The sequence below is a fragment of the Chiloscyllium plagiosum genome, chromosome 5, assembly GCF_004010195.1.
Source record: "Chiloscyllium plagiosum isolate BGI_BamShark_2017 chromosome 5, ASM401019v2, whole genome shotgun sequence".
Lineage (NCBI taxonomy): Eukaryota > Metazoa > Chordata > Chondrichthyes > Orectolobiformes > Hemiscylliidae > Chiloscyllium > Chiloscyllium plagiosum.
The window spans coordinates 83206106-83233820 of record NC_057714.1 but is presented as its reverse complement, the minus strand read 5'-3'; the positions used below and the strand labels follow the sequence as shown (position 1 = coordinate 83233820).

Genomic DNA, 27715 nt, shown 5'->3' with positions numbered 1-27715 from the left:
GTAGTTTAATGTGGATAAATGTATGGTTATCCACTTTGGTGGCAAGAACAGGAAGGCAGATTACTACCTAAATGGAATCAATTTAGGTAAAGGGGCAGTACAGAGAGATCTGGGTGTTCTTGTACACCAGTCAATGAAGGTAAGCATGCAGGTACAGCAGGTAGTGAAGAAGGCTAATAGCATGCTTGCCTTCATAACAAGAGGGATTGAATATAGAAGCAAAGAGGTTCTTCTGCAGCTGTAGAGGGCCCTGGTGAGACCGCACCTGGAGTACTGTGTGCAGTTCTGGTCTCCAAATTTGGGGGAAGACATTCTGGCTATTGAGGAAGTGCAGCGTAAGTTCACGAGGTAAATTCCTGGAATGGCGGGACAACCTTACACTGAAAGACTGAAGTGACTGGGCTTGTATACCCTTGAGTTTAGAAGACTGAGAGGGGATCTGATTGAGACATATAAGATTATTAAAGGATTGGACACTCTGGAGGCAGGAAACACGTTTCTGCTGGTGGGTGAGTGCTGAACCAGAGGACACAGCTTAAAAATAAGGGGTAGACCGTTTAGGACAGAGATGAGGAGAAACCTCTTCACCCAGAGTAGAGCTCTCAAGGATTGTGGAATCAAGGGTTATGGAGATAAGGCAGGAACAGGTTACTGATTAAGGATGATCAGCCATGATCATATTGAATGGTGGTGCAGGCCCGAAGGGCAGAATGGCCTACTCCTGCACCTATTGTCTATTGTATAGCTTGCTCAAGTTATTTTATAATTTCTGGAATACCTCTTCCACTTTCACTAACCAGTCTAATTTGATACCATATGCTAATTTGACCACATCTTTGAGTTTATCTGTCCAGATCATTTATGAACATCAGGTTTATTATGTTAATGCTTTTCACTGTCTTCTGGAGCCAATGCTGTAATGTAAATGGTATCATTGATATTTAGAGACATTTGGGTCTACTTGTACACAAACTCAGAAAGTTAACATGCTGTTGTAACAAATATTTCAGAAGACAGATGGCAAACTAACTCTTATTGCAAGGGTGCTGAAGTAAAAGAACAATGAAGTTGCTGCAGTTAGGGCTGGAGTAGTAAGCACAGTTTTGGTCTCCATAGTGAAGGAAGGATATATTTGCCTTGGTGATCTTACAGGAAAAATTCACTAGACTGGGATCTAGATTGAGATGGTTGTCCTATGATCAAAGGCTGAGTAAGTTGGGCTTATGTTTTCTGGAATTTAGAAGAAATAGAGGTGATTTCACTGAAACAGGCAAGATTCAGAAGGGACTTGACAGGGAAATATGTAGAGTTTGTTTCCCCTGCTTGGCAATTCTAGAACTGGGGCACAGTCTTCGGAAAAGAGTACAATCATTTGGGACTGTGATGAGGCGAATCATCTACACTGTGAGGGCTGCGAACTTCTGCAATTCCCTATTCCAGAATGTAGTGTACATGTCATCATTAAATATATTGAAGGCTATGATGGAGAGAATTTGATGCCTCACTGAGTTAAGTAGAATGGGGAGTAAGCAGGAAAGTGGAGGTGATGCAGAACACCAATTGACCTTATTGAATGACAAGGCAAGCACTCAAAACCACTTCTGCTCCTATTTTGTACATTTGTACATGGTCTTATACTCTTTATATGGAGGATCATTGAGCACATATTTTCAGTAAGTAGTTATCAGAATATGAATATTTTAAAAAATGTATTTACTGATGACATTTGTGTAACTAATCTCTGATAATCTAAGTGGCTTAATATATAGTTCATACAGGATGAACCATATGTTTTTCGTTATATAAGGATGTCTTAATGCCAACCATTTAGCATGCAAACTGTAAATTAATTAAGTATTATTTGCCAATGGTGGAGGATGAAGTCTTTATTTAGCTGATGCATCAGAGAAATGCCACCTAAATAGAATATCGCACAAATGGTCAATATACCCATAAGAGTGACATGACATAGACATGTAGAAACAAGGAGCAAGAGGTGGCTGTTTGACACCCTCGAGCCTGTTCTGCCATTCAATATGATCATGGCTGAACCTCTATTTCAAATCCATGTTCCCACTTTCTTCCCATGCCTCTTGATTCCCTTAAAATTGGTGTATCACATTGAAATTTAACATAGTAAATACTGTATACACTTGATGTAGTAGCAGACATCACAAGACTAATGGTATCCATTTGTGACATGGACGTGTTTCACATGTCTGAGCAAAAATCTACTTAACCAGGGTGGGCAAACCTGAGCTTTTAAAAGCTAATATTGCTAAATACTTTAATTTTAATTACAATAAGATATACTTCACTAGAATTAAACACTACTGTATTTGATAATTCAACAAAAGAACCATAGCCACGTAACTGAAATAATCTGACAAAAAATAAAAGTAATGGACATTAGGATTTGATGTAAAATAATTCATTCAGTTTGAGGTTTGGTTTGGGAAAAGAATCCAAATGTCATTAAGACGTCTAAATCTGATTCTGAAGCCCAGCAATTGAAGGTGGGTAAGTATTTTGGATAATCCCAGACGAGGTAGTATCCGTTGGGTAAGATTTGTCTTTCTGTGCGCTGGAATAAATCAGCATTTAGCATGTTAGCTCATTATTGGTATTTTTGATAACAATAGCTTCATGGTTTGTTATTAATGGGATTACATACATAACTGTGGAGAGTATCGAGCTTAATTCCCACAGGAATTCAGTCTGGCATTGTATTGTAAATCTTGGAAAAACTTGAGGAATGTTCTTCACAGTTCAAATGGTTTCTCCCAGGTGATCAGGAAATATAACTCCCATGATTTTGAAATCACCAAAGAAGAAAGGACTTTACAAGGTCTGGAATTATCTGCCAGGAACAGGACTAGGGGCAGTATTCATAATAGTTTATTAATAGGAGAAGGAGAATAATATGTGAACATATAATAAGTAAAGGCTATACAGAAGATTTTTTTCCTTTTCTTCACAGGATGATGGGCATTTATTGCCCATCCCTATTTGCCCAAAGGCAGTTGAGAGTTCACCACATTGCTGTGAGTCTGGAATCATGTGTAGGCCAGACCAGGTAAGGATGGCAGATTTCCTTCTCTAAAGGACATTAGATGCAGGAGCAAGTAAGAACTTGGAGATCTCTCTCTCTCTCTCAGATCTACAGGTTTGATGGGCACATCTACTATATTATAATACCCTTTTAATAAAAATAGCAAGATAAATTAGTATCTTGTATTTACTTGGAGATGGTAGTAACAACTGTTGTTTCTGACTGGGAAATTCAGATAGATAAACTAACTTACACTGTTGATCACCACAGATTGTTATCCTTGGATGAACTCTATATACTATAAAAATGTAAGATATATTTAGTTAAGGGAGGACATCTAAACCACTTTGGTTTATCCATCTGAACTAATGTAAATTCCTTCCACTGAACATTCAAGTAGCTCTTAAATAACTTTACAGTCCTTGCTTCTGTTAAGGAAATTGTTTCAAATGCTGATCATTCTTGTATAAAAATGAATGTCTTGGTATCCTTGCTAAGTCTTCCTCTGTCATGTTTAACATAGTACTGTAAAAGACTCCATCTATCAAATTCAAGGACAATTTGATTATATTATCAGGAGAGACCTGAATGGAGTCAGATGGGCCCATCAGTGATTTTTAAAAATAATGTGCCTTCACATTGATTGCATGAGTGAAATCCAACTCGCGTGAGAATACCCTTTTTATATTCACAAGTCTGTTATATCAGTATGCTTTGACCGATTAGTTAAATAGCAAATTTTGTGTTGGTGCTGGAGGCAAGACCTCCTCATTGACAAAACTTAAATACTAGCTTATAAGATTTAATGCAAATTTGAGCATGTTGGGTGTAGAGAACCAAGTTGGAGTTCTAATTCAAACTTCCTGTTACCAAATCTAAATATACCAAGTGCGGTAACAATATACTACAGTACATTAAAACACTATCATTCAACACAGTACAGTTTGATTCTAAAGTGCACAGCCTCAATCTGAGGTGAACTAGACATTACTCAAGTTCTACAAAGGAAACACTTTCACAGACACTGAACACTATCCAGTTGTCAACAGAGTTCTCAATTGCCATTTCTTTATAGCATGAAGAGCAACATCACTGGTATACATTGTGTGTGTAAACTCCTGGTCTGAAGATTTCAAACACTAACTTTCAATTTCAAGTATGGCAACTAAAATTATGAAAACATTTTTTTCCTTCTCTATCAAAATAAATATAGATTATCTGAATTTGACACTTTAAAGCAGAGACAAAATAATAATGATTTCACAAACCTGAAGCACAGATCTTTTAAACAATTTTTATCACATTTAGTTGAAGAGAGTAAATTAATGAATTAAATCTCCATTATTGACTATTTCATAGGGCAAAGAAAACTGCAAAAATCTGCACTTTTTGGAGCCTAAAAAAAGCTTTGCTGATAAAGGCCTTCATAAGCAATAACAAAAATGCTGTGAGTTTTTGATGTGTAACATCTGCTTGGAGTGGGGCTGCCAGAGAACCATAACAAAATATCTAAATGGGTTCTAAAATGCTCTATTTACTGTTAATATATCATTTCAGCACTTAATGCCTCAGGATAATTTGTCTCAAGTGCGACACGCTGTCAATGACTCATACCTTTTAAAACTTCAGAAAATGTATAATTGCATTAAATAACTTCTAATCGCCATGATTTCACATAGGGAGTCTTCAGCTCCAGTCCCTGTACATAGGGCGAATGTCATACCAGATAGTTTGGGGGAGGTAAACAATGAAATACATTCACACAATAGCAACATCTCCATTGTATTGGGGCAGACGTCTTGAACCTTGCAGTCACAGGTCCTGTCCAAGTCGCTCTATTTCCTCAATGAGGAAATCAATGTCTTCTTGTGTAGCTGCTGGGTTTGAGATGACCATGCGGAAGAAATTAACTTTGTCACCTTGTGGCTGATAACTTACCATTGTAGTTCCAAATGACATCATTCTAGTTTTAATCTGTGGAGCCACCTAAAACAGGAAAGAGCAATTTAAGATTTGCTTCTTTATTAGCAGTTGTAACAGATTTTGTCATTTCAGTATTTGGTTGGGAATGGAATGTAGATATAGAACAAATCTGAGTTTCTCAGCTGCTCATTTATTGGCTACTATTTATCCATTACTATCAAAACAATATAACTCTATATACCAGTTGGCTTACCACAATTAAGTACTCTATTTTGTTATGTCTCACAGTCAGTATTTAAGATCATGCTTATGATATCAACACTATGTCGTAGCATGTGACCTGAAGGTATAAAGGTCTCCTGTTTGATCTTATTTTGGGTCACTAGAAGCATGATAATCTAGTGGAAGTAATGTTTCTTTGTTGTAGCTTAATATTAACTCAGATGTGTATCTGTCTGGAGAGTATAATGTTTGTATATAATAATTATAATAAGCATCTATTGTATTCTTAAATCTCACAATATCCGTTTTCAGTTTATGTTATGAATGATAATATAAGCATCACCGGATCAGGTAAAACACCCTGTTAGAGATAAACATGCACAATGATAGCAACAGTAACCATCCATAGAGTAATCTAATACTTTGTTGGCATATGTTTGGAAAATGAATTGAAAACTAACTGGACAAAAGGTTTGGATAACAAAGATTTTGGACAAAGGGGGAGGGTTTGGATAACAAAGATTTTGGACAAAGGGGGAGTTCCTCATTCTTAAGCAGCAGCAATTTCTGTGAGTACAGATAGCTGTGTAGATTTGTAGATAAAGCATGAACCATCCCAAAAACAGAATTAATTTATTTGATTGAAACATTATAAATAATTAAATAAATCAATCCATGAAAAAATAAATTCCTATGATTGTTTCAATTAAAAAAATAATAAAATAGTTGAAGTCTACTTTTAAACTAGGACACAAGGCCAATGTGATGCAGTATAGAAGGCTGGATGCTCTGTTCCTGACAGTTGATACTTAAATAACAGCCTCTTACAACATTAGCCACTAAGTATTTGTTTTGAAGGAAGGGGCAGTTTTAGTTTCCACCATCAGAAAGTCAGGGCAATCAGTTTAAATGTTTTTATGGCTGAATCATAGATAGCAGAAACCTCAGTATGCAATAATACCCTTACTTAATTAGAGCTATTCAAACAATGTATGTCGCTCTACTGTATAGACCAAATGATAGATAATCCTGATAAAAAGAGCTCTAAAAATCTTGCTTGACAGTGGCAAGGTGGGGATTGATTGAATTAACACATCTGATCTTTCTATGGATGATCAGAAAGATCCAAAAAAAAATTCTGGATCAAGGTAGAAATTAACTACAGGACTAACAAACTCCAACTCATGTCAACAAATAGCAAACCCAATAATTTATTGACCAGTTCTTCAGGCAATGCAGCAGCAAAGGGCATATGTGCGTTTTTATCGAGGAAGAAGTATCAGAGAGAGTCGTTGAGTTAGTCATCACCCCTGCGCCAATTAAAGCCTTCAGGAAGGATCTTTTGGGCAAGAGAAAAGGACCATAACAATGACATGTTACTTGAGGAAGGGGACAATATAAAGCTATAGTGACAGACCAATAACAATGAAGATGTACATGCTGTAGGTGAAGCTAACACTATTGCCACAGTCAGTAAATGAACCTAACCAACAAAATCTATATCAGATGTTGTTTGTTGCACCTAGCCAAAAGCCATTCAGCCCTTCTTGATCCTGTAAAGCATGTGACATCAAAGGACATCGGGCAGTTATGCTCTGGAAATCTGGTTTCAAAGGCCAAGTCAATCCCCAGAACAAAACACAGATGACCAAAAAGATGGTACAACCTTGGCAACAAGAAAAGTTTTAATAAAGTGCACAAATGCAAACACATCAGTGAGGTTCAGAGTCACCAAGTTAATTTCAGAAGATGACCATTTTCCAAATTCTATGTCTCACAGAACATGTTAATGGTCTCAGATGGTCAGAAAGTTTTACAGCCATTCATATCATATATCTGAAAGGGCAGGACAATACACATAAAAGCTAAAATCAACATGGAAGCTGTTTCCATGTGTGTCCTGAAAGATATGTACCTCAGGAAGTGGTGATCCATGGAACACCCTAGAAGAGATCATCTCAGAGTGTATAATGGACCACTAATTCTGTGCATTGACATGGAAACAGGCTTCTCTGGTGTAAATTAATATTAGTCCAGGCATTTATGTTTGTACATTCTAGTGAATTGTAATACATTTCTGTTAGACCTTTTCATACCAGAATATCCAGACCCAGTTTCTTACCCCAGAGGAAATAGAATAAGCCTTGCCACATCAGGTAACACATCCTGTTAAAGTCAAATACACAGTCGCAGAGTACAAATAGATTCAAGTCTTTCAGAAGTTGAAAAATGAGGAACCTTGGACAATATTAATATTTGCGTGTCATTCCCAACACACAAGGTTTGGAAATCATCACAGTAAAGCAAAACCTATAGTGTAGAAGAGAGTATTGCGCATGAGTATTTTAAAATGTGGACAACCTACAATGTTGAAAGTGCATGAATAGGAAGCAGAAAAGTGGCAAAGAGATCATGAAAACTCCAGGGTGTGTTAAATTGATGAAGAAAGTGAAGATGGTAGTGGAAGGACAAATAGTGCTAACTAGGTCATCTTTCTGTCAGTAAAATCAACATTATACGTTATGACATATGGAGAAAAATCGCAGCAAAGCTGAAATATGAAGCACAAGGTCAAAGATAGAATCAGCTCCAGGGAGATGACGCATTGAAGTTGCATATATAAAGCTAACTTATGTATATGTTTATGAGCATAGTACATCTTGAATTGTGATACGTAAATAATGATAGAACTGTAGAAAGGAGTACCATTGAACATGAACACGAATTACCGTGGAAATGTATGTCCATTTCTTGAACACTTTCTCTTTGCAGGTGTATGATGTGTTTTTTTAAATTTTAAACCGAAATTTAACATGATCAAATTTACCTAAGATGGCTTATTACCACTGAAATGTTGATGCTGAAAGATTGAAGCAAGTTGATGTGATGAAGAAAGAAAATAAAGATTTGCATTTATATAATATTTTTCAGCACTTTAGGATGCCTGGAGAATTATACATGGAACATCTGAGTATAGGAAGTAGGAATGAAAGTAGCCCATTAGGTCTTTCATGTTTATTTACTCTGCCATTTAATGAGATCATAGATGATCTTTTAAATCAATGCTGTTTCCCATACTATCATCATTTCCCTCGATGACTTTAATGTCTAGAAATCTATTGATTTCCATCTTTGCCACATTCAGTGACTGAGTTTCAACAGCTCTCAAGAGAAAAAAATTCTAAAAAATCAACACACTCTGAATGAAAAGCAGCTTTCCTCAGCTCAATCTTAAACCGTCTGCACCTTTGTCTGAGACTACGTCCCCTGGTTATGGACTCCTATCCAAAAGAAACATCCTTCACCTATCCATTCTGTCAAGCCCAGTAAGAATTTTATTTGTTTTAATGAGATCACTTCTCTCTGCTCAAAATTCTAAAGAATACAGACCCAGTTCCCTCAATCTCTCCTTATAAGATAATTCCAGGAATCAGCCAGTTGAACCTTGGTTGCACTCATTCCTAAGTTAAGGAGATCAAAATTATACACATTATACATTGTGTGTGATGTACAGGAATTAATATGCCTTGTTAGGATCTCACAATTATAGGTTAGAAACTTATTGAGGCACTGGGGGTTTTGACAGTTGGCTGGAGCACTGGAAAGAGCCGCATGTCACCTTGTTCAGAACAATCCTTTGCTTCATGTGTACTCAGGCATTTGGCAAAGCACCGTCTGACACTTCCCATGTGATCAAGGGCTCTGGAGGAGGAAGCCCTGTCAATCAGAAATGGTCAATCTAAGGCTGACAGTTCTATTGAATTTTATTACTGAAGAAGTTCTGGCTACTGCTAGGGCGATACTCATCTGAGGCTTAGAAACATTGCTGGATACCTTGTTACAGGTGAGTAATTGCAGGAGGACAGGTTGTGCGATGATGATCACAGGGTGGGGGCACAGGGAAGGTGGTGAAGTTGTTCCCATGCTCCTTGAAAAGTTCTTTGAAGGGAGGATAACTCCCCTCCCTGCTACTTGGAAACCTGGAAGGAACAGGGTTAATAACAGGAACGGCAGAATAAGGCTCTTAGATGGAAATTAATATTTAAAGATCTCAACGACTGATGGAGCAGAAGCACCTTGAAGCAGGCAGATATTAGAACAGGAAGTAGCCATTTCAATGTTTGAGCATGTTCCAGCATTCAATGAGGTCATGTGACCTAACTCCATAAGCCTCCACTTGTCCCATAAGCCTTGTTAAGAAAATATGATCAATCTCAGATTCAATTTAACAATCACCTTAGCAACAACTTCCATTTGAAGAAGAAAGTTCCAAATTTATGTTATTCTTTGCAGCTTAGAAGTGTTTCCTAACTTCACTTTTGAAAAGTCTGGCATTTGCTTTTAAGTTGTGACTCTGAATCCTAGCCTTCCAGTCTAACAGAAGTTGTTTCTTACTGTACCAACAACACATATTCATGTAATGCTGACAATTTACTGAGATGTTCCAAGGTGCTTCTCAAATATGTGTATGAAACAAAGCACGGCACCAAGTCACTTCAGGAGATATTAGGTCAGATGGCTCGAAGCGCGGTCGAAAAGGTAGACTTTAAGGAGAATCTTAAATAAGGAAAGTGAGATAAAGAGGTGGACAGCTGAAGGGAGGAAATTGCAGAATTTGGAGCCGAGAGTTTGAAAGCATATCCACCAATAGTTAAACATTTAAAATTAGGCATACACAAGAGAACCAGAATTAGAGGTCTCAGATGGCTGGGGACTGGATAAAAAACAACAGAGATAAGGAGGAAAGCCATAAGGAATTTGAAAACAAGGATGAGAATTTGAAAATCAAGATCTCTTTGAATGGGAACCAATGTATTTCAACAAGCATAGGTGTGATAGGAATGGGACTTGCTATGAGATAAGATATGGACAATAGATGACTTTAAGTTTGAATGACTTCAGGTTGGATGTCCTCAGTTCCACTCCAAACCACACACCATTTTGACTTGGAATTATATTAACATGCAATGTCACTGGGTCAAAATCGTGGAACTCTCTTACAAACAGCATTGAGGTTATATGTACACCACATGAACTATCAACAGTTTAAAAAAAAGCCAGCTCACCACTACCTTCTCAAGGGCAATTAGGGATAAGCAATAAATGCTGGCTCATCCAACAATGCTCACATTGTCTCAATGATTTTTTTTTTAAATAACAAAGGGTACAATGTAGATGGGCAGCCAGGATTGCTTTGCAATAGTTAAGACAAAACTTATTGGCAAGCTCTTCCAATTAGATTTCCATGAAGCTTTTCCCAATCTGATGATGCTGCCCATTTCTTCCAGGATATTCCTATCCTAACAGAAGCAGCAGTGGGCAGTGCAACATATCCAAGATTCCTGGGTGTGGTAAAGTCAGGGGAAGAAGATGGCAGACTATTGCATTCAGATAAGTTTTTAAATTGAGTTTGGATTAGTGAATGGGTAAGTAGGTGAATAAGTGATTAGGTTTTTGAGTGTCGACTGAGCAGTTGGATCACATTGGGAGTTTGCTGTGTGGTCTTCAGCTAGCTTTTGGTGGGGAAGCAGTCCAATGGTCAGGGGGCAGGCCCGATCAGGCTAATGGGCAGTGGGGCCAGGTCACAGGTTTGATGGGTAGTTGAGGGTAGTTGAATCAGGTCAGGGGAGGTTTTGTTGGGTATTCTGGGGATGGTCAGGGGGTGGTCTGGTCATCGTGGGGATCATGGGGGGAAGCTGAGTCTATCAGATATGATTTGGGGAAAGGTTGCTGAGTTGGCAGGAGATCGGAGACTGAGAGGCGAGCTCAGTTACAATGTTCTGACAGTTGTTAGATGAGTATTAAGCCATCTAGCATTTCCTCAGTAAGTGTCCAGGTGAGTCATTTATATCTGATCCAAGTCTTCTTGCAGGTTCATGGGCAGCAGGTCACCTGGCCATCAGAGGTTAAACTTTCCGCGCAATTTCCATGTATGACTAATACTGGGATCTCCACAATATGCTGACAAGCATCTTTCAGTGATACTGGAATATTTGGTCAAATGTTAATGTTTCGCTAATCCTGATCTGCTCTTTTGAAATCTTAAATATTAACTTTGTTTCTGTCTATATAAAGTCTGCCTGCGCTGCTGTTTACAGTTCAGGTTTCCAGCAGCCTCCGTATTTTGCTATCACTTTATCCAATGTCATAATTTGTTAGAATGGCCTTTGTTGGAGTAGACAACTACCTCACTGAGATAACTCCTGTCCCTCATTATACATAATAGGAAACCAGCTTAATTACCTCATTTTATTGATCTATGATGATACAAGATAAATATAAACTGACTCACTTTCATGAGCAAACTCCTTCGTTCTTCATTATCTGGTAAATGACGAATACTGTGAGGCAGGTACCAGAAGCAGACGTTGGTATGCTGTGGCTGAACGATAGAAATAGCAAAAATGATCATTCAGGAACTTGAGATTCAAATTATGCAAAGTGAATAGCAAGCGCTTATTTCATCCAAAATGTCAGTAAATCATAAACAAATGTTAATGTTTTTGGATGGTGTTCTTATATACTGTTCTGTTGAGAGGAATCTTCCCCGGTATGACTTACACAGCAAAAATCCAATATGCATTTCATTGCATTGCAAATAATAAAGGGAATGAAGTATTTGTACTTATTCTTGCTTTGATTTTCACTTTATTCAGTATCATGTTCTGGTTTGGATCTGTCGTGTTCTGATTTTTTACCTTAATTCATGCTGATTGTAAATCTGACCCTTGCACTCGATTCTACAGTGACACTTGCTTGGATTGTTACTCAGTTTCTCCTGCTTGGCTGTCACTCTCAATATTGTAATTGCTAAATGCTTTTTATGAGAGTTGATAGCAGGAATTACGATTCTGAACTGCTGGTGTGTTGTCTCAAGAGATACAGTTTTCACATCCAATGAACTCACAACTCCTATCTTTCTAAATTAGTATTCCAGTTAACTGCTTGAGCTGGAAACAGTAATTATATCTTTTACCTCAGAGCTGCAATTGTTCTTGACTTCTAGATCCAAACGTAAGAATACAGGACCAATGATGAATGGCAAGTGGCTCTTCATTTCATAAATACTGTCATGTTAGTGATGCTGAATTACTTGGCTTTGTCTTATATCAAAACAATCATTGATGTGGTAACCTTCTCCTCCCACCTCTCAGAGGCAGCCCAGTAGGATCAGAAGGCTGTAACACAGCTCTTTGCAGCCAGAGGTAGTTCAGAAGAAACAAGCAGATTGTCTCGCTCAGGGGCAGCTTAATGAAGTTGACATTAACTTAGAGGCATGAGAAGCAGCTAAGATTGTGAAAGGCAGGTCAGAGTACTGACAACTGGCACAGTAGTGGAAATAATAGCTTAGTAAAACTAGAAAAAATGTACTCTATTAAATCAAAATAAAACATCACTATTACATATATGAACAGAACGGGAATAAACTATATTTGACATCTTTATTTTTCATTTTTTTAAGAATTTTGCATGTCTCCCATTGATAGAATTTGATTTTAACCATTTCATCTTAGCAATTGAAAAATAAATTGAAACATACTCTCCCATCAAGCACCATTTCGAATCCTTCTCTGTTCCTTATTTTATTATACAAGTAATCTGAAAGCTCCAAACACTTGTCAATCTGTGCCTCAAATCCCATAGTACCCTGCAAGAAAGACAAAATATCACTTTGCTTTTATCATGATGCAAACATGTTTTAAAATCATTAAGCTTTGGAAGTTAAATGTTCTTTGCTTTTCTTTAATGGGTCTTTTTGTACCAATGACTATTAATAGTCAAGTGAGGATGATAGAGATGGCCAAGGAGGATACTTGAACAGTTCTTGTAACTGGACCAGTCTCAGTCAGGAAGTGAGTAGCACAGATTAAAGATAACTTCCTGTTACAGTGTGACTGCTCTTTGCTTATCACTTCTTCAAGGTAATACCATGCAGATGTGGTACCTTAGATATACTTCCCCTTTGGGCCAGGCTACAAAGAACTGACAACCTCAAGAGGATTTTCTATTTGAGACACTATTGTGGAGGTCAGCGCACAATCCACCCACAATCACAACCTTCATAAAGCAGTCTCATCATTAAAGCTTAAAAGAGTTGCTGAAGACTGTACTGAAAATACAAAAGGTAAATTTATTCAATTATAGTTTCACATTCCCATCTGTAGTCCTCCCATAAGGTATTTTGCTGAATCATGAAGCTTTAGCCCAGAGTGACAGAGTGTACATTGATTTGAATTTATATCTGCTGGATTTCATGTTTTCTACTCCTGTGCCTTCGAAGCAATGTAAGTTGGACTAAATATGACATTTGGCAACTTGCTGCCATGACACATTAAGCAGTTTAGGTATATTTATTCGTATTCTTTCATTTATTTTGGACACCATTGGCCACATCAGCATTTATTGTGAATCCTTAATTGTCCTGGAAAAGATGGTGGTGAGCTGTCTTCCTGAGCCAATACAGTCCATGTTGTGTACAAATGTTCCATCTCCATTCGAAAATCCACAAATAGGATTGTCCTGTCAGACCCATCATTTCAGCCTGTTTTTGCCCATTTGAACTTATTTCTTCCCATCGTGACTCTATTTTGCCTCCTTTTGTTCATTCTCTCCCCATTTGCATTCATGATTCTTCTGATCCTCGACATCAGATCCACAATTTCCAGTGTCCTTGCCCTGGTCACCACCTCTTCGCTGTTGATATGCAATCCTTCTATGCTTCAGTTCTCTATCCAGATAGTCAAAAAACTCTCTGCTTCTTCCTTGAAAGGAGGCCTGTGCAGTTTCATTCACTACCACCCTCCTTTGCCTGGCTGAGCTTGTTCCTAATTTGAACAACTTTTCCTTTAACTCATCCAGTTTTATCCATGTCAGAGGTGTGACTCTGGGTACTTTCATGGGTCCCAGCTATGCCTATCTCTTTATGGGATATGTGGGACATTCCCAGTCCTACCTGGGTCCTACGCACAGCTCTTTGTCTGATACATTGATGATATTTTTCGGTGCTGCTTCTTGCTTTTGTCCAAATTTTAAGAAGTTAATCAGTTTTGTTTCCGATTTCCACCCTTGTCTCACCTTCACATGATCCATCTCAGAATTTTCCCTTCCTTTCCTTGACTTCATTGTTTCTACTCCGGTCTATCAATATCCATTACAAGTCCACTGACTCCCACAGTTAACTGGCTACATCTCCTCTCACCCTGCTTTCTGCAAGGATCTCATTCCATTCTCCCATTTTCACCCTCTCTGTCGCATCTATTCTGATGATGCTACCTCCTACTGGTTTGGCTCTGACACAATCTCCTTTTTTCTCAACCAAGATTCACCATCACTGTGGTTAACAGGACCTACAGGTGTGTCTGACATATCTGTAATTTTTCTCTTCCTCTCAGAGCAACAATTGGGTTTCTCGTATTCCTACATTCTACTCCATTAGTCTCTGCATTCAAAAGATCATCCCCTGCTATTTCCACCATCTCTAGCCAGGTGCCACCATCGAACATATTGTCCCCTCCCCTCCCCTCCATTTTCAGTTGGCTGCAGGGGCTGTTTCCTCCATGACACCCTGGTTCACTCCTATTACATCCTCACCACTCCCCAAACCACCCTCCCAGACAATTGGAGAAGGAATAATACTTGCCCATTCACCTCCTCCCTCCTCGTTGTCCATGACCCAGCATTCCAAATGAAGCAGTGTTATACTTGTACTTATTTCAATGTAGTCCATTTTATTTGGCACTCACAATGTGGCCGCCTTTACATTGGTGAGACTAAACGTAAGCTCAGTGACTGCTTTTCAGAATACCTGTGTTCTGTTTATATTTCCTTTTCTCCCAGTTGCTTGTCATTTAAATAAACCACTCACTCTCATGCAAACATTTCTGTTCTGGTCCTTCTGAAATGTTCCAGTGAAACATAACTCAAGCTCGAGGAGCAACACCTCATTTTCCACTTAGGGACTTTACAGCCTCAAGGTCTCAATATTGAATTCTATGACTTCAGGAACTGTTTGAATTTTCTCTGTTCTCCATTTTCCTTGCATTCTAAACCCCACGCCCCAAACCACAACACCTTGATTTGTGTCTTATTCAGTTTGGTCTCAGTGCAGAGGACTTATATCTCTCTTTAATACTCAAGCTTGCACTCACTTTTCATGTCTTTTTTTCCTTTCGTCACCATTAACAACCACTTTGTCTTTTGTATTGGGCCATTTGTTCTCTCCTCTGACTTTGTCAAAAGTATAAAAAGAAACATTCTCCAACACTTTTCAGGTCTGAAGAAGAGCCCTGCTGGACTCAAAATGTTAAATCTGAACCAAAAACAGAACTCACTGGAAAAACTCAACAGGTCTAGCAGCATTTGTTGAGAGAAAGCAGAATTCATGTTTTGGGTTCAACGACCATTCTTCAAACAGAATCTGCATTTCTCTCCACAGAAGCTGTGAGTCTGTTGAGTTTCTCCAGTATTCTCTGTGTTTGATTCCGGTTTTTAGCATCTGCAGCATTTTGCTTTTACTGTAAAGACTAGAAATATCCAGCAGTCCTAGCTACCAAATCACTGCGAGTCACAGTCAAGTTCTTAGTGGCACTAAGTTGGCTTTGTATACATCTGCTCCTAGCACAAGAAGGCCTATCTGAGTCATTTAATGAGGATCTGGATTTAGCTGCTTCTTAATTAAGCTTCATTTTCTCTGGAACCCTTGAAAACTACCCTACTTAAGGCTGGCAGCCATAGAAGTTTAACAGTACTTTCAGTTTAAAGCTGAAGACTCAAAAGATAGCTGATTGTTGATGGAAATGTGGAATTTTGAACACTGAGTAGCCAAGAACCTTTTGAAAGGCAGAGTTGAGGGTTGAATAATTTACTCCATTCCTAATTTTTATATAGTGTGTGATTGAATCGTTGATCAGAAAATGGAGATTATGCTATTCATATTCAGTAGCTTTGTTCTTTTTAACTAATTTATCTGCCAATCTTCCAAATCGCATCATCTCACATACTAATTAAAAAGGTTTGTAACAGATCTACTCGTAATCCCATTCAATAAATTTTATAAACTGCCTTGCAGAAGGTGCATTTATTTGTAAGTCATCTAACCATTCAAAGATTTTGGGTGCTTCCAAGCACCATTCCAAGTTAGAGAAGCAACAAAGTCTTCTATTCATATAGGACTTTTAATGTACAAAGACCTCTCGTAATGTCTTATGATCAGAAATCAAATATGGATACTGATTTGAAAGAAGCAGATGTTTCGAAGAGCGATTGAAGCTTGGCCAAAGACGTGCATTTGAAGATGCTTTTAAAGGTTGAGACAGTGGTAGGGAGGTGTGTAATTTAGGGAGGGAATTTTAGAGAGTGAGTCCTGCTTTGATGAAGGGACAATGGGAAGTGTGGGTTCAAAAAGCCTAGTGTTTCAAAAATTGTAAATTTCGAGGGAGGATGTGCAACTCCGGAAGAAACAATAGAGTTATGAAGCAGCAAGGCTATGAAGAGATTTAAACAATAGGGATCAGGAGTTTACACATGAGGCAATGGGAACTGTAATATAGGACAACAAGGATGGAAGTGTAGGGTGAATAGTGGGATATGGCATCAGAATTTTGGATGAGTTGAAATTTATGAAAATGGAGGAGGCAGGCTCTGGGTGCTGCCTGGAAGTGACCAAAGGTGTGGATGAAGATTGCAGTGGCAGATGGGCTGGAAATCATGCTTTCCCACAATCTTAACTCCCTCACTGTATACCCTGCCCAACCATTGAGATTAAAATATCCATGCCAGTTAACCTTGCTCTTTTGTGAGAGATCTGTTCACAGGCATGTGCAGCATTCAATACATAACACTGCTACAATATGCAAGGTGCTGGGGCTGACTTTTCTTTATACGCTTACACAGCAAACCTGTTTGAGTTTTATGCACTACATTCATAAAATACCAGCTTCAGAAAAAGGAACTTGACAAGTTACAATCCATTCGGAGAACGTGAGGACTGCAGATGCTGGAGATCAAAGCTGAAAAATGTGTTGCTGGAAAAGCGCAGCAGGTCAGGCAGCATCAAAGGAGCAGGTGAATCGACGTTTCGGGCATAAGCCGGGCATGAGTCATTCCTGAAGAAGGGCTTATGTCCAAAACGTCGATTCTCCTGCTCCTTTGATGCTGTCTGACCTGCTGCGCTTTTCCAGCAACACATTTTTCAGCAAGTTACAATCCATGCCCACCATTTATTCGTCTGAGGAAGAAATAATTAATGAGAAATAACTAAATGAACTGCCTACCTTAGCTCTCCACATTAGCCACAATTTAAAAATATCGACATGTCGTCCACACTGTAGTGCCTTATCTCCAGTGTCATAGGACAAATCATATTGTTTGTCAGGTTGGAAAAGGTAGCAGGCATTCATCTGATTACAATTCTGCAGCAGCCCCTGCAAAGGATCAAACAAGTGTGAATATGAATTGTGCCAGTTACACCTCATGGAAGAGGTAACTGCATTATCTACATAATATGTAAGATTTACAATTTACAGTGAATTTGAAAAAAAAATCACTTAAAAAGGATCAATCCTTTATCCATTCTTTCCTCAACACTGCATTTGAGCTGATATCCTGCTGCATTTACCTGATTTGCTCATCAGCAGAACTTTATTGAAAATCAGTAGGAATAATTATGATTAGCTTACTCAGTTTAAACAGCAGAAACAAGCATGAACTGATCAGTACAGAATACTGCTGAAAATAGCAAATGCTCCTATGAATTAACCTGACTTTGAATCATTCCCTTGCTTCTGTCTTTGTTCTCAATTCAGCTTTATAATTTCTATTAACTTTCTTGTTATGCAGTATTCCCTGCGTGCAGTTTCAAATGTGAACTGATTTTCTACCTCTGTGACATAAATAGCTTTAATTTTCAATTTAAAATGGCAGTTTTTCTTACAGTTTGGTACTTAATATTGATAATCATAAGACCATAATATATAGGAGCAGCATAAGGCCATTCGGTCCTTTGTGTCTGCTCTCCCATTTAACCTTGGCAGATATGTTTCCCAACCCCACTCCCCTGCCTTCTCCCCATAATCTTGGATCCCCTTGCCATTCAAGAACCTATTTATCTCTGCCTTAAATACACACAATAACCTAGCCCCCACAGCCCTTTTTTCAAATAATTGCAAGTTGGTTGAGCCACAAAGACTTGAAGGATGCGGATCTATTTTTCATTCAACTCTCACAAGCCTGTATCTTGCCATCTTAGTTTTTCACAACAGCTGGAACCATATGCTAGTCCATACCCTGATAGCATGTGAGTCTCACCCATCTGCACCATGCCCCTGAAAGGGGCCACCTAAAGGCAGTCTCCATCTAATTTGGCACTCAGCAGGCAGTAGGGCCAATGGAAGGTGTTGGGCAGCTAACAGCCTCACTGGGAAATTGCGCATTGCTAATATAAGAGGGGGACAGTGGATGCTGTGAAGGTGGAGCTACCTTCTGAAGACAAAACCCCTGGTGGCCACAGATACCAGGCCATCGCAGTAGTGATTCAAGAATTGTTCTGGGGAACAAAAGATTAAGGCACAGTGCTGGGAAGCAGTCTCCAGCAACATGTTGGAACTTGCCTCACCAAGAGATCATTACTGCTCTTGTCCCTCTAGATAGAAGAGGTTGGGGGTTTTGAAGGTGATATCTAAGGAGCTTCAGTGAACTTATGAGCCCATTTGGTAAACAGTGTACACTGCTGCTATTGAGTGTCAGTGGTGGAGGAAATGAATAGTTATGGATATGGTGCCAATCATTTGGGCTGCTTTGTTAATGGCAAGACTGAGTATTTTCACTGTCAACAGTACAAGAGAAACCACAAGGTTAGACTGGTTTGACAAGCTTAGCTGCCTGGTCTCAAGACAGCTTCATTTTGCTATTGGTCTCAAGGAAGCACAATTGGGTACAGATCTTATGGAAGATCATTCTCATTGCTACTAATAAGGAGAAAGACTATAGATGGCTGAACTGACACAGGCCAACAGGACAGTCTAGCCTAATGAATTAAGATAATAGAGGTGCAATAAGTCTCCGATGATAGCACATGATGGCAGATAATGTATCAGCAGCCAATCTTTCACTGAACCTGAACATGTTGGCAGGAAATAAAGTCTGGTGCAGAAAGCTGATTTGCTTTAAACTGCTTCACATTTCTACTGAAGAGTGATTTCATCTACAACACCTTTAGAGAGAAGAGTTTACAAGAGTTCAGAAATCTTTGAACTGGAAATGTTTTGATCCATCTTGAACCCCTCCAATGGTTCCCAGCATACACTTGCCAGTCTTCACCCAATTCAGTTCATTCCACATAATATTAAGAAATGTTTGGCGGCACTGGGTACTGAAAAGACTATGGACCCTGACAACATTCCCACAATAGCACTGAAGACTTATGTTCCAGAACTTGCTGCTTCCCTAGCCAAGTTGTTCCAGTACAGCAACAACAGTTGGTTGGATATGAGATGCAGAGTGATGCCAACAACATGGGTTCAATTCCTGCTCTGACTGTAGTTACCATGAAGGACTCTCCTTCTCAACCTTTCCCCTTGCCTGAAGTGTAGTGACCCTTAGGTTAAACAGCCACCAGCTGTTATTTTTTTCATCCCCTGCACAGTTGGACTAAGCTTTGGTCTAAGGTCTCACATAAGTGAAGGAACCTATATCAATACAGTAATTCTATATTGATCTATTGACCAAATAATGGACTGGATTTGTATCAACAAGGCAGGTAGCTTGAGTACGGAACAGTACAGATCCCACAGAATAGAAGACAAACAAAGATTAACATAGAGCTACAAGGTGACTTATGAAAGTGGCTAAAAAGGATTTTGAAAGGAAACTTGCAAGGACAGAAAAGACATTAAGAAGAGATTTTATAGCTATATGAAAGGAAAGTGGCTGGTCAAGAGTACAATTGGCCCACTGAAGGCTGAGAGTGGGGATATTTGTCAATAACTATGGGGAAATAGCAGACAAGTTGAGTGATGATTTTGCTTCAGTATGTACAGCAGAAAAGGAGGATAACTTGCTGGAAGTCCCAAAGAAATTGACAGAGGATCGAGGACGGGGTTGAAATAAAATTGAAGTAAATCATCAATAATGGGAAAGTTAATGTAACTGAAAAGTACAAATCCCCAGCACCTGATGCTTTCCATTCATGGGTCCTAAAGGAAGTAGGAGAGCAGATTGCTGATATAGTAACCCTAATCTTTCAGAGTTCTCTGGATTCAGGAATTGTACTTCTGGATTAGAAATTTGCTCATGTCACTCTGCTCTTTAAGAAGGGTGACACAGAGAGACCAGGAAATTACAGACCAATTAGACTGATATCCGTGGTGGGGAAATTGTTGGAATCTGTAATCAAGGATGGGTTAATTGATCAACTCGAAAAATTTCAGTAAATCAGGGACAGTCAGCAAACACTCATGAAGAGTAAATCATGCTGACAAATTTCACAGTGTTTTTTGGAAGAGGTGACAAAGGTGGTGAACAGAGGTAAGTTGATGGATGGTGTTTATATGGAGTTCCAGAAGGCTTTTGATAAAGTCTCACATGACAGACTGTTAGCTAAGGTGAAAGCACATGAAATTGAGGGAAATTGGAATTATGAGAAAGCGCTCAAATTGGCAGGATATATCAGCCTCGTGAATCAAGTGTCAATATATATTATAAATAATTGAAACCTTAGCACAGACCCATGGTACTCCATTCATTGCAGTTTGCCAACCTGAAAATAATCTATTTATTCAAACCCCTTTTTCACCATTTATTAGACAGTTCTCTGTTCATATTAATACTTCACATCAACACCATGATCTTGAAAGTGACCTATTTTGTGGCATCTTATTGAATACATTATGGAAATCCAAATCCATTGTCTCTAGTAGTTCCCCTTTATCCACCCTCCATGTTACATTCTCACAAGTTTCAAAATGCAACTGGCATGGACGTAATGAGGACTAATTTGCAGAGTCACAGGGAAAAAGCTAAAAAGTAAAATTAAATTGGACAGTTCTTATAAAACTGTATAAATGCACCCTTGAGAGTAGTCACAAAGTTTACTTTCCATCTCTTTAGGCTTTCTCAGCCCTGAAGACCATCCTTTGAGTGGCGGTTATTGATCTAATTAGTGGAGTCATACTGGGACTGCTGAAAAACCCAAGTCCCACAGTTTGTGTGCTCATTCAGTAGCAGCTGAGATTTTCATTTTACTGAATTCTGAAAACAAAGGGTGAGTTTAGGAATTTCAGGACTGCCATTTTTACTGGAATATGATTAAATAGGTAATCATAATACAGGAACACACAGAACTGACAGTTGTTATTCATTGTGCCTTGTTTAAGTGACCCAGTTTGTGAATACACCAAGAGTCTAGACATTTTGTGGAAGGGTGGTAGCATCCCTAACTCCAAGTCAGAAGCTCTGGGTTCAAGTCCCATCTCAGGACCTGATGGGGTTGTGGGCACTGTGTTGAAACCGAGCAAAACAGATTGATTAACAATCTGTAAGTCTTTCCAGCCTACCTGTGGCAGACAGTAAAAGCAGGAGAGTTTCTTGATCATTAAGGGCCATGTGGTAGTTGTGGTGCATCAGTGTAAAGTTAAGAGCTGCCGCATACCAAGAGCAAGTAACAGCTGATGTTTTGACTTGTATTAACATTACACTCAAGTCCATTGCTTACTCAGCCAATGCTGTTGAACTTTTCATGTACATTATTAGGTAGATCACCAAATAATCAGGAATGGAAAGCCCAGGTTGATATTCTCCAAGTTTGCTTTGAACTAGCTGGAGGCTTCTATCATTGTCTTGGGCGAGATCACCAATGACTGTGTTGAGCACAGAAGGTGAAGGTGCACAATTCTATGGGTAATGTAGGTTCATTCACAGTGCTATTAAGAAAGGAGCTTTAGATATTTGACTCTTATCCTGAAAATGTTAGATATTGCTAACCAAATCTGAGAATTGGTCTGCATATGTAAATGACATTTAAATCTTACAATTGCATTATTGAGCGACGAAAATAGCCCTTACCTCCTCCCTGACAAGTAAAGCAGAACATTGAAGTGGAACTCCCATCATTTTGTGCGGATTCCATGTGACAGAATTGCCCCTGGAATTAAAAGCATCAATTGTATTTACTCATGAAATCAGCCAGAGGAGAGAAAATAATGCAAAGTCCCCGTTTATATGTGAAAAGCTGTCGGAAACTGTTGAGTGAAGGGGAGGAATCAAGGGAAGAGGTGACAGGTCAACCAACATTTAATCACCTAAGGCCTTTTCATGTGAAATTAAGCTGGTCTGGGTACTCAGCTGTCTGACAGTATTGCAGAGTTACTAACATATGCTAATCAAAATTATATTCTAGCTATAGGATCCTTGGTAAAATTAAGGTGTGTGCAGGAATTACATAGGAACCACTGGGGAAGCCTCTCAAGAAATGCCAGGAAAATGTATCCACTACCTCATGATTGGAGATGGAGTAGGATGCAGCTCATTGGTAGAAGCTCCAAACCCAAATTTGGCTCAAACCACGAGTCAGATTGAATGCTTTCTGGATTTTGCATCTGTTTTCAGTGCAAGTTGAATTTTCCAATAAATGTGATGTTATTTTTAATAGTTCAAGGTTTATTCTTCTCAATTGCTTTTATTCTTATACAGGATGCAAGCATCACTGACAAGGCCAACATTTGTTGCCCATTCCCAAGTGTTCTAGAGAGGATGGTTCTGCACAGTCCATGTGATACAGATAAATATGTGCACAGTGCTATTAAGAAAGGGGCTTCAGGCGTTTGACTCTGATCCTGAAAATTCTAGATATTGATCACCAATTGAAACTTATGCATTTTCATTCACCATATCCCTTTTATCAGTTCCCAATCAGGTTTAGGAATTTGCTGATAATAAACCTTGAGGAGAAAGTGAGGACTGCAGATGCTGGAGATCAGAGCTGAAAATGTGTTGCTGGAAAAGCGCAGCAGGTCAGGCAGCATCCAAGGAACAGGAGAATCGACGTTTCGGGCAAAAGCCCTTCAGATTCCTGAAGAAGGGCTTATGCCCAAAACGTTGATTCTCCTGTTCCTTGGATGCTGCCTGACCTGCTGCGCTTTTCCAGCAACACATTTTCAGCTCTGATAATAAACCTCACAAGGAATGACAAGAGAGAATATTTTTCCATTAAACTCTGGGTGAGCCATAAAGGACTCTGATAGGCCATGAGGTTCAGGTAAACCACTAATAACATTAACAGTAGTTCACAAATTAGTGTTTCTATTTTAGACAAACCACATCTCCCATTGTTACTATTTAATCCAAATGCCAAATGGTATAAAGGTCACACAAAGTTAAACTTGTTGAAGGAAGACATCCATTAAGCCACTTCCAAATGTGTAGAGCTTATCAGCAACTCATTAAGGTTTCTTAGAAATCCATAACTTTTACCACCTTGAAGGTCAATCGCAGGTGCATTGGAGTATCACCATCTGTAAGTTTGCCTTCAAGACACACTGCTTCTTGACTGGGAACCATATTACTAGCACTGTGGGTGCATTCCCACCAGATGGACTACAACGGCTCAATAGGTCAGCTCCATAAACCCTTCTTAAGGGCAATTTGTGATAAGCACCAAATACTGGCCTTACAGGCTTGTGCCCTTTGTAATAATTGGGTCAGCATGAAAGTGCAGGTAATGCACCAGGTTTTAGGGCACCATCAAATCCAAAGATAGAATTAATCACACCGAGTAAATTCTTTCAGCCTGCAGGGACAGCAATGTGAAGGTTAATTAGGAACACAATCATTTACAAAATACTTTACAGTCATTAGGGAGTTTCGTGTGAAAATTGGGGGTTGAGTGCATTGATAAAGATTTGATAATGTGTTTGGGACTTAGCCAACTGTTTTGACCAGAGGCCTGAGAGTGGAGATCTTTTCAATGGGCCAAACCTCCCAGGTGTAAGAGCCAGAGCCAAATAAGGACTGTATTGCTGGGGCCACAAGAAACTACACACATTCTGATCCAGGTTCCATCCTTCCCTAAATTGACTTCCTTTGCTAGAGCATTTTATTTTGTCCTGGAGACTGCTCTATTAGCTTCCTCTTGCCTTTTGTTTCTCATTAAAAATTGACCTCAAAAGATTTTGAATTTTCATAGAATTAACCCAACTTCCACAGAAATTCATCTGTTTCTCTAGAAGTTCTGTCAATCTCCCTTGAGTATGCATTTCAAGGGTGAAATCACCCCACTGATGCAAACACTCAGAGCCAGACTGCCTGAGAACCAGCAGGCCAAAGCTCTGCACCAGATCTGGGAAAGTGTCAACATGGCCCTTTACCTGTCCGCTCCATTCAGCTTCCAGCGATGTTTTCTCGACATCAGGAGACCACCGCCCCAGGCTGCCTGAATATGACGGAGCACAAAATGAAACATGACAGTGACAACATTTCTCAACTTGTAAGACAACAAAAATGGGTTGAAGTCACACTGTGGAAATGCTTTTCAATTTGGAGAGGGGATGCCTTTTTTTTGTTTACTGGCAAAATAAATGGAATGAGGCTGCGTTTAGTTATAATTTGCCTCCTGCTGAATTGAAAGCTCAAAAAGTATCAAGTGCTTGATTTTCCATAGTCCCAGCAAATCATACTGAGAGAGTCCAGCTATCAGCTCAAAGTGTATCAAAACTGTATGGAAGAGACTGTGTATATTTTTGTAGATTCCCCTCAAAGAAATAAACAAATAAATAGATCAATAACTAAATTCTCAAGACAGCTCTAACTTTGCACTAGTGACAAACTTACAGGATATGCTGAAAATCTGGCTAGTAGCTCAACTCTAAAGGGATGGATAATGTAAACATAGATAGCTAAAGAGAAAGGCAAGCAATGTCTCAGCCTCTTATATCTCAATTGGCATGTTTTGTTTCAGAAAAGTATGAAAGATATTTGTGGTTTCAGTCCAAATATTATTTGCAGGTATATCAAAACGTGTACACAAACATCGGAATTATGTTCAGAAGTAAGCTATTCAGCCTTTCAATCCTACTCCACCATTCAATAATTCTGAAGTCCGCATTCCCATCTATCCTGACCTCTTTCAATTTAACAGGTCCACCATTTCATTGTTATCCCAGTGAATAGTAACAGTGGCAAGATACAGCAGTCACATTTCACCATGCTGGTGGATTCCCATAAAGCGCAAAGGGCTGTTCAAGATGTTGGGCTTAATGTCATGGTCTTCATGACCAGAAGTGAGCTCCATTCATCAATATTTGGATAGACTGTGAGCATTAACTCTGCATCTTGCAAGACAACCCCTTTCAGGCAGGACTAGTCACTCTAAGACAATCATCACTGACAAACTTATTTGAGAGACAAAGTAACTTAGAATGATGGTTCTTCCGAGATTAAGATGACCATTTACAGCCATGGCTAAAGGTACCTTTAGCAGTCACAGACAGAGCAGATTGAAAACTTTGTGAGGCCATGCAGCTACAAGGATCATTGTAGATAGCCTTACAAGAAACTTGAAGCAATGTTTCATACATACCTGTGGGTCAGAAGCCTGACTTGCTGGATAATTTTTGTAATATAAAACAGCCAGGAGAACGTCTGTAAAAGATGCTCACATTGCTTACAGGCAGCCAAATTCCTCAGCTATTCCTTCAATTATCATCCTTCCGCTCTATCCTTCAATAATCACCCTTCCACTCTATCCACGTCGTTGCTTAGTATCACAGGCTGAATTATCCACGATTCATATGTTTTGTTGCTATGTAATGAACAGATTAGTTCTTATATTCACATAATTGCATTTTATGCCTCACTACAATTCTGTAAACCCCAAATATTAATTGCTACTTTTTTTTCTTTCTTAAACCTATTTCTGATGTTCTAAAACGTGTAAAAATGTGGTAGCTGGACTCGGTCTGGGTGTAGCCTGTGCATCACTGTTCACATTAAAGAGTGAGAATGCCTTATTGATGAGGCTGCAAAGAAATGGAGAAAGCCTAGCTGAATGGTAATCAGTTTATAATGAGGCAGAGAAACATATTCAAAGAAGGTCAAGAGAAAAAAATGCTGAGGACACGTGAACAGCTGTAGAGGAAGATGGAAAGCTATCAAGCAAGAGACCAAATATTGATAGATGCAAATAATGTCCAATTTAATTTTGACAGTAAGATCCTTACATCATTAAGCATAGCCAATTTAGATAGTGATCTGATCAAACTGTGAATAATCCTTCAATTTTCATAGCTTTACAATGAAATGCTATAATTATAGTAAATTTTGTGATTTATGTCCTGTTGTGACAGGAGTTAATATTGGCAATAGGTTTATAAGTCATTATAACTAATTGGTACAATGAATTATTTTTCATCCAAGTATCGAAGGCACACATGGTTACATATTTGTATTACATTTCTTACTTCTTCACTACGAAGAGGATGATAATACTAAATTGTAAAACTTACCCCATTATTCAAAACTATCAGCAATATGAAATTAATAATTACAAGATGGCTCTGTGAAGATCAATCATAGCAGATTGTGCAGACTGGAGGAGTGTCCTAATGAAGGGTATTTAGGTGAATGGACACACTTACATCAACGTGCATCCAGATCTTGTACTTGTTACATATATCAGCAATAGCTACAAGAGGATCAAAGGCACCATATACTGTCGTCCCAGCTGTAGCATTCACAAAGAATGGCACAAAGCCCTGAACAAAACAAAAAGAGACTGATTAAAAAGAGTTGCATGAAGTATTTAAAGGAGGCACTAAAATGGTATAATGCAGTTCCCAGTATTGGAATATGGAATTTTTCTGTTCACTACTGCCTTTCTCTCTAAGTTCTTTGGAATGGAATGTAAAGGGCACAGAGAATCACATCCACTTGTAGTACCTCAGAGAAAGGCTGCATTTCTATTTGGAGAAACATGATCTGGCTGGGCTGAGCTTGAAATCGGATGCCTCATTTTCATGATAGCCCTTACATAAACAGTTTCCTATTGGATGTAGCAGCCTAGATGTAGGGGAAACTCCAGCAATCCTGGGAAGCATTGGGTCATGCTTTCCTGAGCTTCCCCTGACTCCCAGGAATTAACATTCCCTGGGTGTAAAAGAGTACAATAAGTCTTCAAGCCAGTTTGGGCCTCAGCTCCTTACTTTTAGAAAGCCATGCAGGCCACCTTCAAACTCCATTTTGATTGAACCTCCTCCTCCCCTTCCTTTCTGATAGATGAAATAAAACTACCACATGACTTATTAGCAAGGTTAGATTTCATGGAATACAGTGAGACCTAGCCATTTGGATACAGAACTGGCTCAAAGGTAGAAGACAGAGGGTGGTGGTAGAGGGTTGTTTTTCAGACTGGAGGCCTGTGACCAGTGGAGTGCCACATGGATCGGTGCTGGGTCCTCTACTTTTTGACATTTACATAAATGATTTGGATGCAAGCATAAGAGGTACAGTTAGTAAGTTTGCAGATGACAC

The 27715-nt window shown here is 39.0% G+C and overlaps 1 protein-coding gene across 1 annotated transcript in view; it reads right to left on the bottom strand.

Moving 5' to 3' along the window:
* Positions 1–3039: 3039 nt before the first annotated feature.
* Positions 3040–27715, bottom strand: part of gad2 (glutamate decarboxylase 2) — a 139973-nt gene continuing 115297 nt past the window's right edge. The window contains exons 10-16 of the mRNA XM_043690485.1: positions 26824–26940; positions 24556–24620; positions 22256–22334; positions 17470–17619; positions 12738–12845; positions 11490–11579; positions 3040–5038 (exon numbers count right to left, since the gene is read on the bottom strand). Coding sequence (XP_043546420.1) covers positions 4865–5038; positions 11490–11579; positions 12738–12845; positions 17470–17619; positions 22256–22334; positions 24556–24620; positions 26824–26940 — 783 coding nt within the window. The 3' untranslated portion in view covers positions 3040–4864. The remainder of the gene's footprint in view (positions 5039–11489; positions 11580–12737; positions 12846–17469; positions 17620–22255; positions 22335–24555; positions 24621–26823; positions 26941–27715) is intronic.